The 14,640-nt window shown below is 40.0% G+C and overlaps 1 protein-coding gene across 2 annotated transcripts in view; it reads right to left on the reverse strand.

The window, feature by feature from the left end:
- Positions 1–329: 329 nt before the first annotated feature.
- lmo1 (LIM domain only 1) overlaps positions 330–14,640 on the reverse strand; it is a 36,832-nt gene continuing 22,521 nt past the window's right edge. For both annotated transcript variants that reach the window (XM_086107187.1, XM_086107188.1), the window contains 2 exons: positions 4,158–4,283; positions 330–1,113 (listed from right to left, as the gene is read on the reverse strand). In XM_086107187.1, the coding sequence (XP_085963313.1) occupies positions 1,008–1,113; positions 4,158–4,283 (232 nt within the window). In that variant the 3' untranslated portion in view covers positions 330–1,007. The remainder of the gene's footprint in view (positions 1,114–4,157; positions 4,284–14,640) is intronic.

The raw sequence follows: 14,640 nt of genomic DNA on the forward strand, positions 1-14,640 counted from the left end.
AGTTTAGAAATACTGAATTGTTGTGTCCCTTCACACCTAAATTGTGACACATACTCTAAATTTCAGCTTTCTTCAGGCAGTAGGCGGTGCACACCCGGAACCGGAACACACACACACATGCACACACGCACCAGGCCATAATACTTCAGACCTCCGCAGTTAAGGAGTTTAGCTGAACTCGACCTTTTTGCCTCCGTCTAATGCATTTCCTCTTGTAGATTTTTTTTTCTCCCCCCCCAGGCTGATTCATCTTCATTATTAGGCGGCAATTAGTAATGCATGAATCACTGAGAGCAGCTCAGTGACACGTTTCACCACAACAACACAGATTGGAGAAGCATTCTTTTATTCCGAATAAAATATGACTTCATTTTCAACAGTTTATCGAATTCCATCAGAGTTCTGTAAAATGTAACAAAACACATTGTGTTGCATCATGATTGCAAGAAAGACTTCAAATATAATTTCTCTTGCAAGGCCTTTTTACACCATTGCCGTTTTGGAGACACGATTACATTTCAATCAAGTGATGGGCTCCCTCTCCAACAACTTTGGTTTTGGTACAAGAGGAAAAAAACCCAAACAAAAAACCTCACTATGAACATTTAAGAATCTTTAATTCACACTAGTAATAAAATTGCATTACATTTCATAAAATAAATGTTCCAGTTTATATATACAGAGAAAACAGACTGTACATACCCTCCAATTAACCATTTCTAAAAGAAAACAAACCGGGAACCGGTTTCACAAAACATACAAGCAATGTCGTGCTCAGCTAAGCAGGCACAACTGTACATCAACATTTGTAACTGCTCAGTGTTGGGGTGAGGGAGGGGCAAAAAGTTGAACATTTACAATAGAGTCCTCAGGAACTAATAATGGGGTCTTAAAAAGTATTGCAGGCAAGCAGACAGATGCTTGTCTTTTTCCAAGTGCAGCAGAACATCCATGGTGTTGTGGAACTCGTGGAGCTGATTGTTGCTGCCACGGTACGAGGCTCCCCACTATTGGACCTGTGACTCGAAGCTCCCGTTCAGCTGACCCTCCTCATAGTCCATTTGACACAAAATCATGTTGTTTTTAAGGAAAAACTTGTCGCCCACGCAAAACCTGTCGAAAGAGATAAATGCCAGATGATTAGTGACTATGATGTGACTAGGTGATGTGTCTGTGTGTCGAAATGTTCCCTTCCCCAAAAAAATCTTTGAATAATTGTGGCTGTCTTGGAATGAGATAATTTCATCATTAAACCAACAGTGAAACATCGGCCAACCCGCCTCCCTCCGCTCCTCAAATGCAAACCTCCAAGCACAAAACCAGGGGGGACCGAGCCTTATCTGTCACCCCTCCTGCCCTTTAAAACTCGCTACCTCAACACATCCGCAAGTGTGCTGACCTCCCATCCTTCAAGTCATTTCTCAAAACTCACACCTGTTTTCCGCAACCCTCTTTGCGTATCATTTCTTGCTTTCTTTTTTTCTTTTCTTGACATTTGTTTGTTTTAAAACTTGTGTCTATTAAGCTTGAAACTGTACCGTTTCTCTTAATTCTTGTTGTAAGGTGTCTTTGAATACTATGAAAAGGGCTTTCAAGTAAAATGTATTATTATAATCATTATTAGCAACCTAACAGGAATTTAATATTGGCGGATCAGAGGCCAGAAACTTATCTGAAGTTCATCTTGCAAGTCCTAAGTGGGACTTCTGCCCCCACTCAAAAGTGGGAATCTTGGAATCTTTTAACATGCGTTGTGTTAGCCTAGTTTATGCAAAAACTGGATGGCTGTTGGATATTATGTCATATAGCTTATACTGTTTGACAAACTTGATATTTCACTGGTTCTCAAACTTACCAAAATAATGATCACCATACAACTGAATTGCATTTAGCACACTTATTTTCGTATTTTCCGCACTATAAGGCGCTTCAGAGTATATGGCGCACCTTCAATGAATGGCCCATTTTAAAACTGTTTTTATATATGGGGCGCACCGCATTGTAAGGCGCATAGAATACTAGAGACAATAGTGGCTGCATCCACTCGATGGAGCTTTACTAAAGGGAATACAAAACAGGTTTATTTATATAGAGCTTTCACAACCACTTCAATTGTAACAAAGTGCTTTCCAGAAAATTTAAAACACTCCATCCAAGAAATCATAATATTGATCCATATATCAGGCGCACCAGATTATAAGGCGCAGTCGGCTTTTGAGAAAATTTGATATTTTTAGGTGCGGCTTATACGGTCCGGAAAATACGGTACTATATTGGATAAAAAAATTTAAAAAAACGTTCAAACCACTGAAATTTTCTGAAGTGTTGGAAGATTTAATTCAGTGATTCTTTCCTGCAGCACTGAGAAATTTGCCTTATATGACAATTAGTCTAGAACTAGTTCATGGAACAACATTCACATGATTCATTAATGCTGTGAAAGACCAGAGTGTCATTAATTGCACTAACTTTGTAACTCAGGGTGCCAGATTCACAAGAATTTAACTGTACATGACAAGAACTGACACAACCTTAATGATTACACCATGTCTGAACAGAATAACACATTAAAGAGCCTTGCCAACAGGCAAGGGTGATAATTGTGACTACAGCTAAGCATGCTGGGAAATGCCTCCTACTTTGATTCCCTCACACGTCACTGTATTGCTTTTAATGACGTGATGTGAAGCGCTGATGACGCTGATGAAAGTACAAATCCCATAATGCAGTGCAACGGCTACGCTGGGAAAGATCGTCTCCCTGCGATGATTTTGCAGCTCTGTTGCATATTTGCTCACACGTATCCGCGTTAGCGGTTGTTCTCCGTGATGAAAATGAAGAAAACAGCACATCGGTTTCCGTGATAAATGGCCATCCTGACAAACAACAAACGTTCCCCCAAATATAAATACTGTAAACACGTTGCCAAGAAAAGTATCCAGCTCTGACAAAATGGCATCAGAGCAAAGGAATTAGAACTTTCAATGAAAAGCACATGAATGGGAATACCTGGAATGTTATTTTGACAAGTATTTTTATGAAGAGCAACATATTTTAATGTATTTTAAGTTTAAGATTTATTTTGAAATATTGTAAACATTTAGTTTTAGTACGTCCCAAAATTTGTATAAATATATAATCCTGGTAGGCCCAAAACCTAAAGTATGCTTTGGCTCGTGATGTCTCCAATGCCAACCTGATCCCCTACCAAGTCAAATTCAAACTGGTATCAGCAATACGAATTCACTTATAATATAATGCCTAATTGTAATATATATAGAGCTTGTTATAATGTGAGTTGAGTCACCTGCGCCTACAAAGTGCTTATATCTCACGTTTGCACGTGCCAGTCAAAGCAAAAAGCCGGCCGAATTCCAGCTCGTATCTTGAAAAACTCCTAAATCGTATCTCAAGGCTCCACCGTATCTGTTTATGTGACTTCATGCAGTCAAGAAGAGCAAAACTATAGCGTAACACCGGCTTTGGTTACGTGCCATGCTGTTGAGACTGTCAATACTGTGCCAGGTGACACTGTATCTTCCAAGTGAGAGGAGAGAGAGAGAGTACAGTCATAATTCCCTTACAGCAGGTGTTCACTATGGTAACCAAATGTGGCCCGCACAAGGTTAATGGGTTTGTGCTGTGCAGAAGAACAGGGTCACAGCACCCCTGACAAGCATTCAAAGGACATTCTGCTCCCAGACTGGCGCCATTACCAACAGTATTCTAATGGGCGAAAAAGCAGTATTAGGATATGTCATATTCTTTGTAAAGGCTTTGTGTTCACCCCAATTTGATGCTTGTTTCCTGACTAAGAAAAGAGCCTTTCACACCTGGGCCCATGCAGGCAGCGACAACGGCTGCCTCTGAAGAGTTAATGTTGCTGCGCCCTTGCAATTAGATTCACAGATCGAGCTGCAAACTGCTGCCAGTGTGTGACAAGAAAAATAATTAGCCGACCATTACAAACACAATGCGGTAACCTTTATTTTTACAACAGAATTTCACTCTGGATTCTGCCGGTGCGGCCTGCGCATTCGTCAAACCAGACAGTCAACTGGGTTGCGCGTGAAGAGAGAAGCTATTTCTGCATCTTCTGAGGTTGAAAAGCGATCGGCCGTCTGAAAGCTTTTTTTTTTTTAATGCCTATTGCTTACCTCTGGTTACAAAGCTGACAGGCAAAACAGTCCAAATGGTAAACATTATCTCTGGCTCTCATCACCATCTCAAAGGCTGGGATCAGTTTACTGCAGGCTGCGCAGTTTCCCGTCGTACCAAAGAGCCTGCAAGACAGAGAGCACAGACACAGATTAACCTAGCTTCCCTTTACCTTGATGGAATATAAGAGCAGAAAAAATATACTGACAGCGAGCGTGACAAAAAGAGAACTTGGAAAGATGGAGGGGGGTGAATGGCAATATGCTGCATGAAATCCACAAATCTTTCCTGGCGCCTGCTCGGTGTTGGAGTTAATGAGAGAAACAAACATAGATCTTAATTCTCGCCTAATGATCTAATTAAAATGATCACATGGCTTTAATCGCCTTCAAAGCATACAGTATATCCCTTGCACAATGCAAAAACAACAACAACAAGTCTGAGGTAAATCATTTGGGCTGCTCAAATTGTTTTCCTTCTCCCAAATGAAAAAGAACTAATGTGTCGATCTGCAAAGCAAAGCCAGCTGGGTTTTGCGCAAATGTCTTTGTTTTATAATGGAGCTGCAAGTTCAAACATTTTTTTTTTTTTTTACATGAATGGACACATTTTTCTCACTTTTTATTTTTTTTCTCAGCCATAAACATGTTCTCTTTTTACACGGATTACTCCAAAAAAGGAGCAGATTCTGATTACAGTGCTTCTGACTTTGAGAATGTTCCTTTTGATAATCTTGCTTTCACATGGTTTCCTTTTAGTCTTCATCAGGCCATTGTGTCTGTCGTGGATGTCGTTTGTCACGTTAACCAATTCATTTTGTTTTCTTTCTTTTTGTAGTTTATTCACCGAGTTTCCTTGCTACTTTTTAATTTTATTTTATGAGTTTAGTATTTTGCTAATTGCATTAAAGTAAAACATTTTCTAGCTTCTCCCTTTTTTTAGTAATCAGCGGTAGGACATGGGTTGGTTTCACCAGAAAACCCCGTTTCTGACCCAAAAAGCATGAGCTTTTTGTGAAAAGAAATATGTCGAGTTGGAAGAGTGACTTTGATGCCCATAGTTTTTGATTTTGTGATGCTTCAAATTATAAAACAAAAACAAGACTAAGAAAGCGTTCTTTATGGCAGACGGTTTTATATAAAATGAGGAAACGCGGCATGACGTTAGTGGCCTTTTTTCACATGGGGTTCGTCTTTCATATCATAAACTGGAATGTTATTTCACCATTCCGACACGCATTTTCAACTGCCTACTGTGTCCATATATACCATCCATATACATGCTCTGTTCAAATGCAAGGTGCATTAACCTGTTTGACTACCGTTGTGTTGGCATTTCTCTCCCTCATAATCGATGTGAGATGCCCAGATTCAAACTTTAATCTACAGTCTATTCAATAGATACACTAATCTCGACTCCAAAGTGACGCAACACCGCCATCTACAGGGATCTGTTAGCCATTAAAGTTCTTTCACAGACGTCAGTAGCAGGAGACGTTTGGATTCCAACTGACGAATACCAACACCTGCGTCAGTGAATGAGTTAAGTATCTGCGTCATCTATTGAATTGATCTCAATGGTACAATGTCAGGCAATCAGCTCCAAGCATGCCCTGTTGGCCTTCACCTGTTCGACAAGTGTTTTTAGTTCTGCTCTTCAGTGTTGTTCATGCAGCAATGTTGCTGTCGTTTTCTTTTTACAGATGTGAACATGCTCCTAGTGCCGAAATGTTTTTGCTTCAAACATGCTCAAAATTAAAGGAATTCAGTGGAACAAGACCCTTTTCCTATATGCATTGCAGCTATCATGTGCCAAGCAAGATATAGATAAGGCTATTTTAATGCTAAAAAGAAATAAGGCCACACATACTTTTCACATGTCTGTCTGTATTCACGTTCAACCCTTTTACGGACAGCGGTCACTAGTGGACAGCTTATCTTGTTATCAGGTTACAGGGTGTATGAACGGGTTAATGTGGAGTTTTATAAGTACTGATAGATTTATATAATCAACAGTCAAAATGACTGCTTTATAGCTTTTCAGGAGGCAATATTTAATCCACATAAAAGTATTCTCCCTAAATTTGTACGGCCCACATTGAGGAGTCACAGTGTTAATGTTTTCCTTGTCTATGTTGCTCTCATTCCGCTGCGATCACCTTGTTAAAAAAACATCCGGTCGGCAGCCTCGCTTCTAATTAGAGGCCACTGGCCCAGAGGAGTTGCAGGAGAGTGAAAGCGCTGTTATGTTCACCCAGAGGGATTCGTAGGGTGTAAAGCAGAAAGAGTGTGACAACAACTTGCTGTTACAGTCAATGGTTTACTACGCCGTGTACATGTGCGATCAACAGGAGAGTCGAGATGGGTTTTTCCACTTCCTGTTTGCAACAGTTTGGTCACATGAGTGTAGATGTGTATACCGGAGACAAATTCCTTGTGTGTTCTACATACTTGGTCAATAAAGATGATTCTGATTCTGATGTAAGAAGACACAATTAGAAGTATAGTGTACAGCGTTACGTTGAAGACCATGCTGTGCCGCAACGTGCTGGGCAACTTGGAGCTCTACTGGATGCAGCATAATTAAGGGAAGAAGCAGAGAAGGTCCCCTACTAAGCAGAGAGAGTACATGACTACGTTTGGTTGAACATTTTGGCTTTCAAATATACAATGACGAATTCTCTTTTGTTGTGTGTGTGATGTGACTTAGTAGGTGTTTGAAAGTTTTGAATTACCTTTGCCTTCACGCTCATTTCTGTGAACCATTTAAGGCGTTCGACACTGTGTTTTAGCATTAAGCTATCAGACTTACGTTAATATCTAGTTTGGTTGAAAATTTTTGTGTTTGGAGTATACATTTCGTTCACTTTTGTTGTATGTGTCAGTTTTCATGAATCAAAATTCAAAACCTTACATCATCTGTCATCTTTCCCCACTGACATAAATGGAAGTGCCACTCTTGCGCTTCATGTGGTGCACGTTGGACAAAGAAGAGTTTTTTAGACTGTTTCGGTAAGCTTGCAATGGTAGTATTCGTTTTTCACAGAGGATCAAGTGTATATGCCTGGAAGTATTGTTAGATTGTCTTTCAAAATGTGTTGCTTTTTGTCGAAATACTGTTGCTTAAAGGGTTATAACGCCATCACTATCAATGCTATTTCTTTTTGTATTGTGTGTTACCATTAAACTAATGGGCATTGTGTATGCAAAGTTGTATTGTTTTAAATGTGCAACGGGTAATTCTCTTTGCTTTATGTTTAGTATTAAAGGAAACTCCAGCTGCTGGTGGCAATGAACAGCTTGAAGCCTTTTTTATTCACTGTCTGCTCAGCTTCTGCTGCTTGTTGTGAATTGAGTTTGCTGCCATCATCTCGCACATCTAATCTTTTTTTTTTTTTTGCTCACAAGTCGACGCCAAAAAAAAAATATATATTTTTTTCTTATCTTGAAAACTGCACAAGTCAGGACACTTCCAAGTCCAGGCACTAGTGTCAACAACTTGAAGCAAGCACGCCGCACCTCTTATTTGCAGATCTTTTTCTGAATAAGAGAGAGAACTAAGAAATATTTTTAAAAAGTACAACTTATATCACATTACAAACACGAATAACAAATAGTTTAAACTTGTGTTGAAATAATCCTAATAGTTTCATGTATCGGAACATGAATGGTGGGTAAAGAGGGTCAGTTTCAATCATGTGCCACTTTAGTATGATCTTGCATGAATATAGCAGTTTGGTGTGTGGCCATGATGGTCAGATGGGGAAATAAAACCATTTGAAGTAACCCATTTGTATTTCCTGATTTGGTTGAGTTGAGTCGACTGTATACTCTCAAATAACCCCAAGTTACAGAATGCTCGGTAAACTAAAAAAAAAGGGATAAAAAATGCAGTCACCTTATTTAAATAGATATGCAGTGAAATACACATGCAGTTCAATGATGGCACAGGCCGTAAGCATGCCATGTCCCTCTGAATAACCTGACTGGTTTTAAATGATGAAGGATCTACTTCATTCTCGCTAAGCTGATCTGCTTCTCAATTTTATTTGCTACATGGCAGGCAAATACCCTGCCCATTTTGTTCTCTCGACACCAACAAATTGAGAGGCAAAATATATGAAATTGTGCTGATCTGACAGTGCGCGCCGTATTTCCACCAGTAAATGATGAGTCCGGGTTATAACATCAGCAGAGGTTCACGGTCCAATCGGGCTTTTTTTCCCTGCTAAGAGGAGATAAGAGCTGAAGAGATATATTCAAACACATTTACATTCGGGTGAAGCTAAAAAGCTTCTGGAGTTGAACTGAAAAAAAACAAAAAACACTTCTGCTCTCTTGAGTGGAGCCTGATGGGAAGCAACAGTACACCGTAACAACATTGCAAAATGCACAACAGCATGTCAAACATCAGGCTCCAAGGTGTGGATGTTAGCTGGGACACAGACTGATAATAAATAAGAATTGATCTTTAAAATGGCTAAATGAACAAATCTTTATCTTATGAATGCATGCATATTACTCTGATTAAAAATCCATGGATGACAAATGAAGATTTCGCTTGCCAAAGCGATTCTTAACTTGCCGAGTGCAATGACGAACGGACTTGCATCGTGTTCTTACAAATCTTGTGTGAAATGATTCCAATGATTTAGTGTTTATGATCATAATTGTTTTCAACCAGATACAACAGGAGTAGCTCATCCTGGTCAAATACTGTCGTTCTTCAAATGTGTAAAACAGTACATCATATCGCAACCATACACCACCGTGTGTGTGTGTGTGTGTGTGTTCATCATATATAAATAACGTGTTGAGCCTTAATTGTAAAAGTGAACACGCAGGTGTCATTTAATCCCTCTTCTTATATGGACAGAATGAATCAGTGGTCTCCAAAGGGAAGTTCCTCATTCTACCTCATGTGCGTGATGCCATGTAAAGTACATCTAATTACATTTCAGGTCATCTGAATTTGTCAATCAATCGTCTGCACTATATTGAGGTTTGAAGTATAAAAAGCTCATTAAAACTAAACACTTCTGGGATTCATTTATTTGGATTGACCTGAACAGATGTGACAGTGAAATTGCTTCTTTCAGTTTGTCACTGACAGTGCACTCACTTGATGTAATATTAGACACAACTACACAATTAAATGAACCTCATATAAAAGAGCAGTCTTCATTTATGCATTTGAAAAGGGTAAATTTAGTTTTAGAAACGCCATTGGGTGTACTGCAGCCCAGTTACACATCACTGCAAGCTATTAAGCATATTAATAGACACATTTTAACTGAACCTTGATGTAAATTGAGTATTATAATCATTGTAAAGGCTGAATTTGCTCTTGCACAGGATGTCATGAGATGGTGCAGGTGTACCTCATGCTGTCGCGGTATTTGTGACAAATACCACGTGGCACCCAACCTTTCGATTCACTACAATGGTACTGTTATGAATGATAATACTCTGCTTATTTTTTGTTCTTTACCATTCTGCATTAGCTTTCAGTCGCAGCTTTTATGCTTCAGGAAACAAATGTTTTAAGATAAGATAAGATATCCTTTATTTGTCCCACACTGGGGAAATTAAGTTACAAAGTAGTAATTAGTTACTTAGCGTATGGACTAAACGCAGAGGAAATAACATTTTATGCGGAATCAGAGATCAGAAAATCCCAGACGGTGTCACTTGCATGTTCTTAGGACTGACACTGGGGTTAAAGGTCATCCTGTCTTCTCCACAGATGTGGTCAGACAAAAGGCTTCACACCAGCAAGGGCAAAACCCAGCAGAATATGAAATACCACCATGTTGGTTTTAAAGCTGGGAGACTCAAATAATGACCCGGTAATCAACTGTTAAGTCCTCGAGTGTGGTGCCAGAAGGCTTTAACTTATGGGCTGATGTTGGGTAGCAGTAAGAAATCAGAGAAACTCTGCTCTCCCTCCTCTATTGTCAAACTTCAACGAGCTCTTAGTGAAAGGAGTGCCGCCTTTCGTTTTATCAGTGTACTACTTTGCTCATGTCAAAAACTTTCATCTCCCACAATGACTTCGTGCATTGCCTTCTTTTAAGACCGGACTGCATATTACGTGAAATGCTTCTGTGCGTACCGATTCTATTTTTAGACGGCTACGGTTAATGTGATGTCCAGGCTAACGTTTGCTATCTGTTGGTCTCTTTCACACTGCAGCACAAAGTCCATTCAATTGATGGCAAAAAATAATAATCATAATAATTCCGTCATTACAGTGGGCCCCCACAAACTTAGATTTCAGCACCTGTGGATTCACCGATTCAGTATTTTTCAATACCTTTTTTGAGTTTTGGATTAATCATTTGTTTTTGTGTGTGTTTTTTGGGGGGAGGAACTAACCTCTATTTTTCCATGGAAAACACTAAATGGTGGTTCACCCATTTTTTTTCAAGAATTCTTCAGGTTCAAAAGATATATATTTTTTAAACCCTCTTCAGTGCATTTGGAATGGCCTTCAATTATTATTTTTGGTCCGGTACATATGCATTGTACACCATAGTAATATATGATTGAGTGCTATTTTTTTTTCATGAAAATACACATTATAACATTTTTTGATTGGACGGGGGTCTTGGTGGATGGGGTCAGTTGGATTAAGGTGATCTGAGAAAGGAACGATATAAGTTACAAGCGTGGTCCCGAAACAAATGAAACTAATATCTCAAGGCACCACTGTACTTTTGTATCGCTTTCAGGTACTTTCTTCAAGTCTGCCATCAGGACATGACAGATTTGAAAAGATGGACACGCCCAGCTGGAGCTATCATCCCCATCAGCAGTTTGTGGATAAATTGTACTGTTCATTATCTTGGAAACATTTTCCTCTTTCAGTTAATTATGCTGCCCGTTTGATAAGTGGATGACTATTAGGGCCTCTCTTATATATGAAACAGGAGATTAAATTAATTCGGTGCAGGTGATCACAATCACAACTAGATTGTCAAGCCTCGGGTGGAGTCAAATGATACAGGGCCCTTGACATAAATGAAACACCTAATTAATATGTTATTATCCTTTACTGATAACGGTGGGGTCTAAAAAAAATAATAAAATAGGTGTTGTATTTGTGAACTTTCTGTAGTGCAATCATTTGGAGGGCAGTGGGGGACCGTGGCACAGATGTGTGTACGTGTGTGTTGAAGATTCGGGAACGCGTGAGTGCATTCAATAAGCTGCTAATGCCACTGAAGGACAATCACAGATGGAGCTCCTATAATAATTAATGGGAGCATGGCAGGGTTCCAAAGCCTGGGAAATAACCAAAGTGTGTTTGATCCACCCGCTTGTTTTTAATGTAGTAGAGAAGGCTAATTCAGTGCACGGATTTCGCTTCATGACTGCAGGTAAGGGATGCCTTCATCTTAGTTCACCGAAGAGGAAGCAAAGAGGAAGAAGGGAAGGCGATGGTCGACGTCAACACAATCGGCGCGATACCCAAAGCGAGGTTTTTAATAGCAATTAGTCAAGCAGCTCTGGCCATTGTTGTTTCATTCTGAAGAGCAGGCACTCCTGACCAAAAGCGGAGCGTGAAACCCACTTTATTTTCAAAAATCCACAATTTGCTGTTAAGAATTCTTGATTTTCTTCAGCCGTCTCCTTTTTACACCCCATCTCTGACCTCAACATCTCGCCCGGGGTTAATGTGCGCAAAAGCGTTTCATATTTCCTCCAATGTGCCAGCAATGCACTCACAGTGTCCTTTCAGCCGATATATTTTTTACACGCGAAACTCTGCGCTTCATGATTTTTGCCTTCACTTGCTCATATTCCCATTTATTATTACTTCGTATGCACGTCTGTCCCTTCTGGGGGCAGCACGGGGGTATTAGCGGACGGAGCTTTCACTGGTTCTTTAAACCATTAACCAAGGGTGGGATCTAATGGATGGCAATGGTCTAACTTCATGTAACATCCCTAAGCACCTCTGGAGTGGGCTGTGGGCTCCTTGTGGGTCCAGGGAAAATCTGAGATGCAAGAAAAATGTCACGAGGGTCCCTGAGTGAGTCATAGTGGATGTAAAAAGTCTACGCACCCCCGTCCAAATTTGTTCCCCAAAAAAGAAGTCCAAGATGAATCATTTAAAAACTTTTTTTCCACTATCAATGTGACCTATAACCTGTACAACGCAGCTGAATTTTTAAATCACCTTTGTGAGAAGGGAAGCAAAAGTACAATTATGTAAGACAAGTACGCACACCCTCTTATACCTGGTGTGTGTTTATACAGGCCGGCTCATTGAAGCGTATCATGATGAGTGATATTTTATTTGTCGTTCTTTGAAAATGTATCCCCACGAAAATGACTAGCGGCACAAAAAAGTGGGTTGGAAGGTGGTTGACGGGTTTGCACACTTGCCTCACAGTACAGAGGTTTAGGGTTAGATTCCAGGCTCTGACCTTCCTGTCTAGAGTTTGCATGTATTCCCTGTGCCTGTGTGGGGTTTCTCTCTCTCTCTCTCTCTCTCTCTCTCTATATCAAAAACAAAAAAGGAAACAGGCCATTTGAACAATGGGGTGTAGACTTTCTTTTACCATATGTAGGTAGGAGGAAAGAGTTGATGAAGGTATTCTCAACTAGAATATTTGTGGCGATTTGAAATGATGAGCGCAGTTGGAGCATGTTGCTCTAAATCAGAATAATGAACCAATTAAAACCTGTAGGAAGAAGGTTGAGCGTGTCAATGAGGGATTGGACAGACGTGGGCAGAAGGGGAATTGGTGAATGGGGGAGGACTTTGCAGGGGAGGGGGTTTTAAGAAGGAGGGGGCGGGTAGCAAGGGCAGCGGCATCTCTAAGTCAGCCTCTGGGGGATTCCCTCACGGATAAGTGGTCCGATCTCATTGGGAATGTGACTTAACGCTCAGGAAATGGTCATGTTTAATTTAACTAACAGATGGTAGGGATATCTGAAGACCGTGTGTGTGTGTGCGTGTGCGTGTGTGTGTCGGGGGAGACAAAGACCCTGGTGAAGCAACAAGGCCACCTTGAGGTTTCGTTCAGCTCACTTGACATGACATTCGTCGCGCACTAGTTCATGTAAACAGAAAACAAAACAAGAAACAAAAGAACCCGGGACAATGAATACCAAGACAGCTAACATTGATTTGAGTAGTCATCTGTTTGCTGCAATCATGTCAGCTACTGAAAGCCTTCTAAATGGCAGGTCTTTTGCTTACAAGGGCAAAGTATATGAATCTTACTGACAGCTACTAACAGCTTTCTTGAAAACATTGTGATTTTCTACAGTGCACGCACACGCCATGGTGACCCCACATTGCTTTGGTATTATATTGGTGGAATAGACACGTTATGTTGTATTTACTGTAGCACTAACACTGATGCAAGTTAGATGAACCTTTCGGTGACAGAGACTCTTCACGATTTGCTTTTTAGCCATAGTTAAATATAACATTTTCAATACACTTAAGTCTTTTTGTGAAACATAATGCATACAACACAACAGGAAACATGTTTTTGCTGTGTAACCTCATGTGATACGAAATGGCGTTCATTTGGCCGATATACAGTACAGTGTATTCATCTACCAGTCAAATATCAAATTGCAACAAAACAAGTTGCTCACTGTGCTTTTGGTCATGACTGCTCACATTGCTCAGCGCATGGACGGATTTACTGTTGAGAGTCGTGTTCTTGCAAAACCTTTGCGGCATGTGAAATAAAATAACACATTGAGTTGATAAAGCTACACTTGTGTTTGTCGGTTTCATTTCTTTGCTTGGCTTCTTTCTTTAATTATATTTATCACTGGAGCTTATGCGCACATTACACATACTGCAACTGTAGGGGGCACAAGAGAGCATTAATGGACAATTGTCCATGGTTAATACACGTCTGTTTTTGGGATTTGAAAATTTCATGTAGACGGGACTAGTGGTTAAATCAATAACGGAGAAATGAAAACAGTGTAATGTACATGCCAGGCCACAAATTGGTGATGTCTCAAGAAAAAGGTGTCGAATACTAACACACAAGAAAGCCCTGGCAGGATATGGCATTGTGAAGTGGAACTAATTTGTTGGGATTTTTGTTTAGCTTTGACCTTGATCCTTTTGGAGTGATTGCTTTAGAAAAAGGCAAGACAAATGTCAGAATTTGAAAAAAAACATCCTATTGTTTTTGAAGTTCTTGTTGTTATTGCTTTTCCACAAAGGTAATGTGTTTCACGGGAGATGGAATGCCATTGTCAAAGAGGTTCAGATGTAGCTTAAAGTATTAAAACGCCGTCTACTACTCTGCTGAGTGTGGCTTTTGCCTGGATGGATTCCACGATATCAAAAAAATAAAAAAATCTTCAGCAGTTCCCATGAATGGAGCCTCTGGTAAAATATGCACCTGCTACACTCCACTTAGCGGCAAATAAAACTTTGGTGATCCTCTCACATAACGTGTACTGTGTTGTAATGCCGTCCTTTGTGTTTGCGGCG

The sequence above is a fragment of the Hippocampus guttulatus genome, chromosome 3 (assembly GCF_054856545.1).
Source record: "Hippocampus guttulatus isolate MCC_2025c chromosome 3, RoL_Hgut_1.0, whole genome shotgun sequence".
In the NCBI taxonomy this organism is placed as follows: domain Eukaryota; kingdom Metazoa; phylum Chordata; class Actinopteri; order Syngnathiformes; family Syngnathidae; genus Hippocampus; species Hippocampus guttulatus.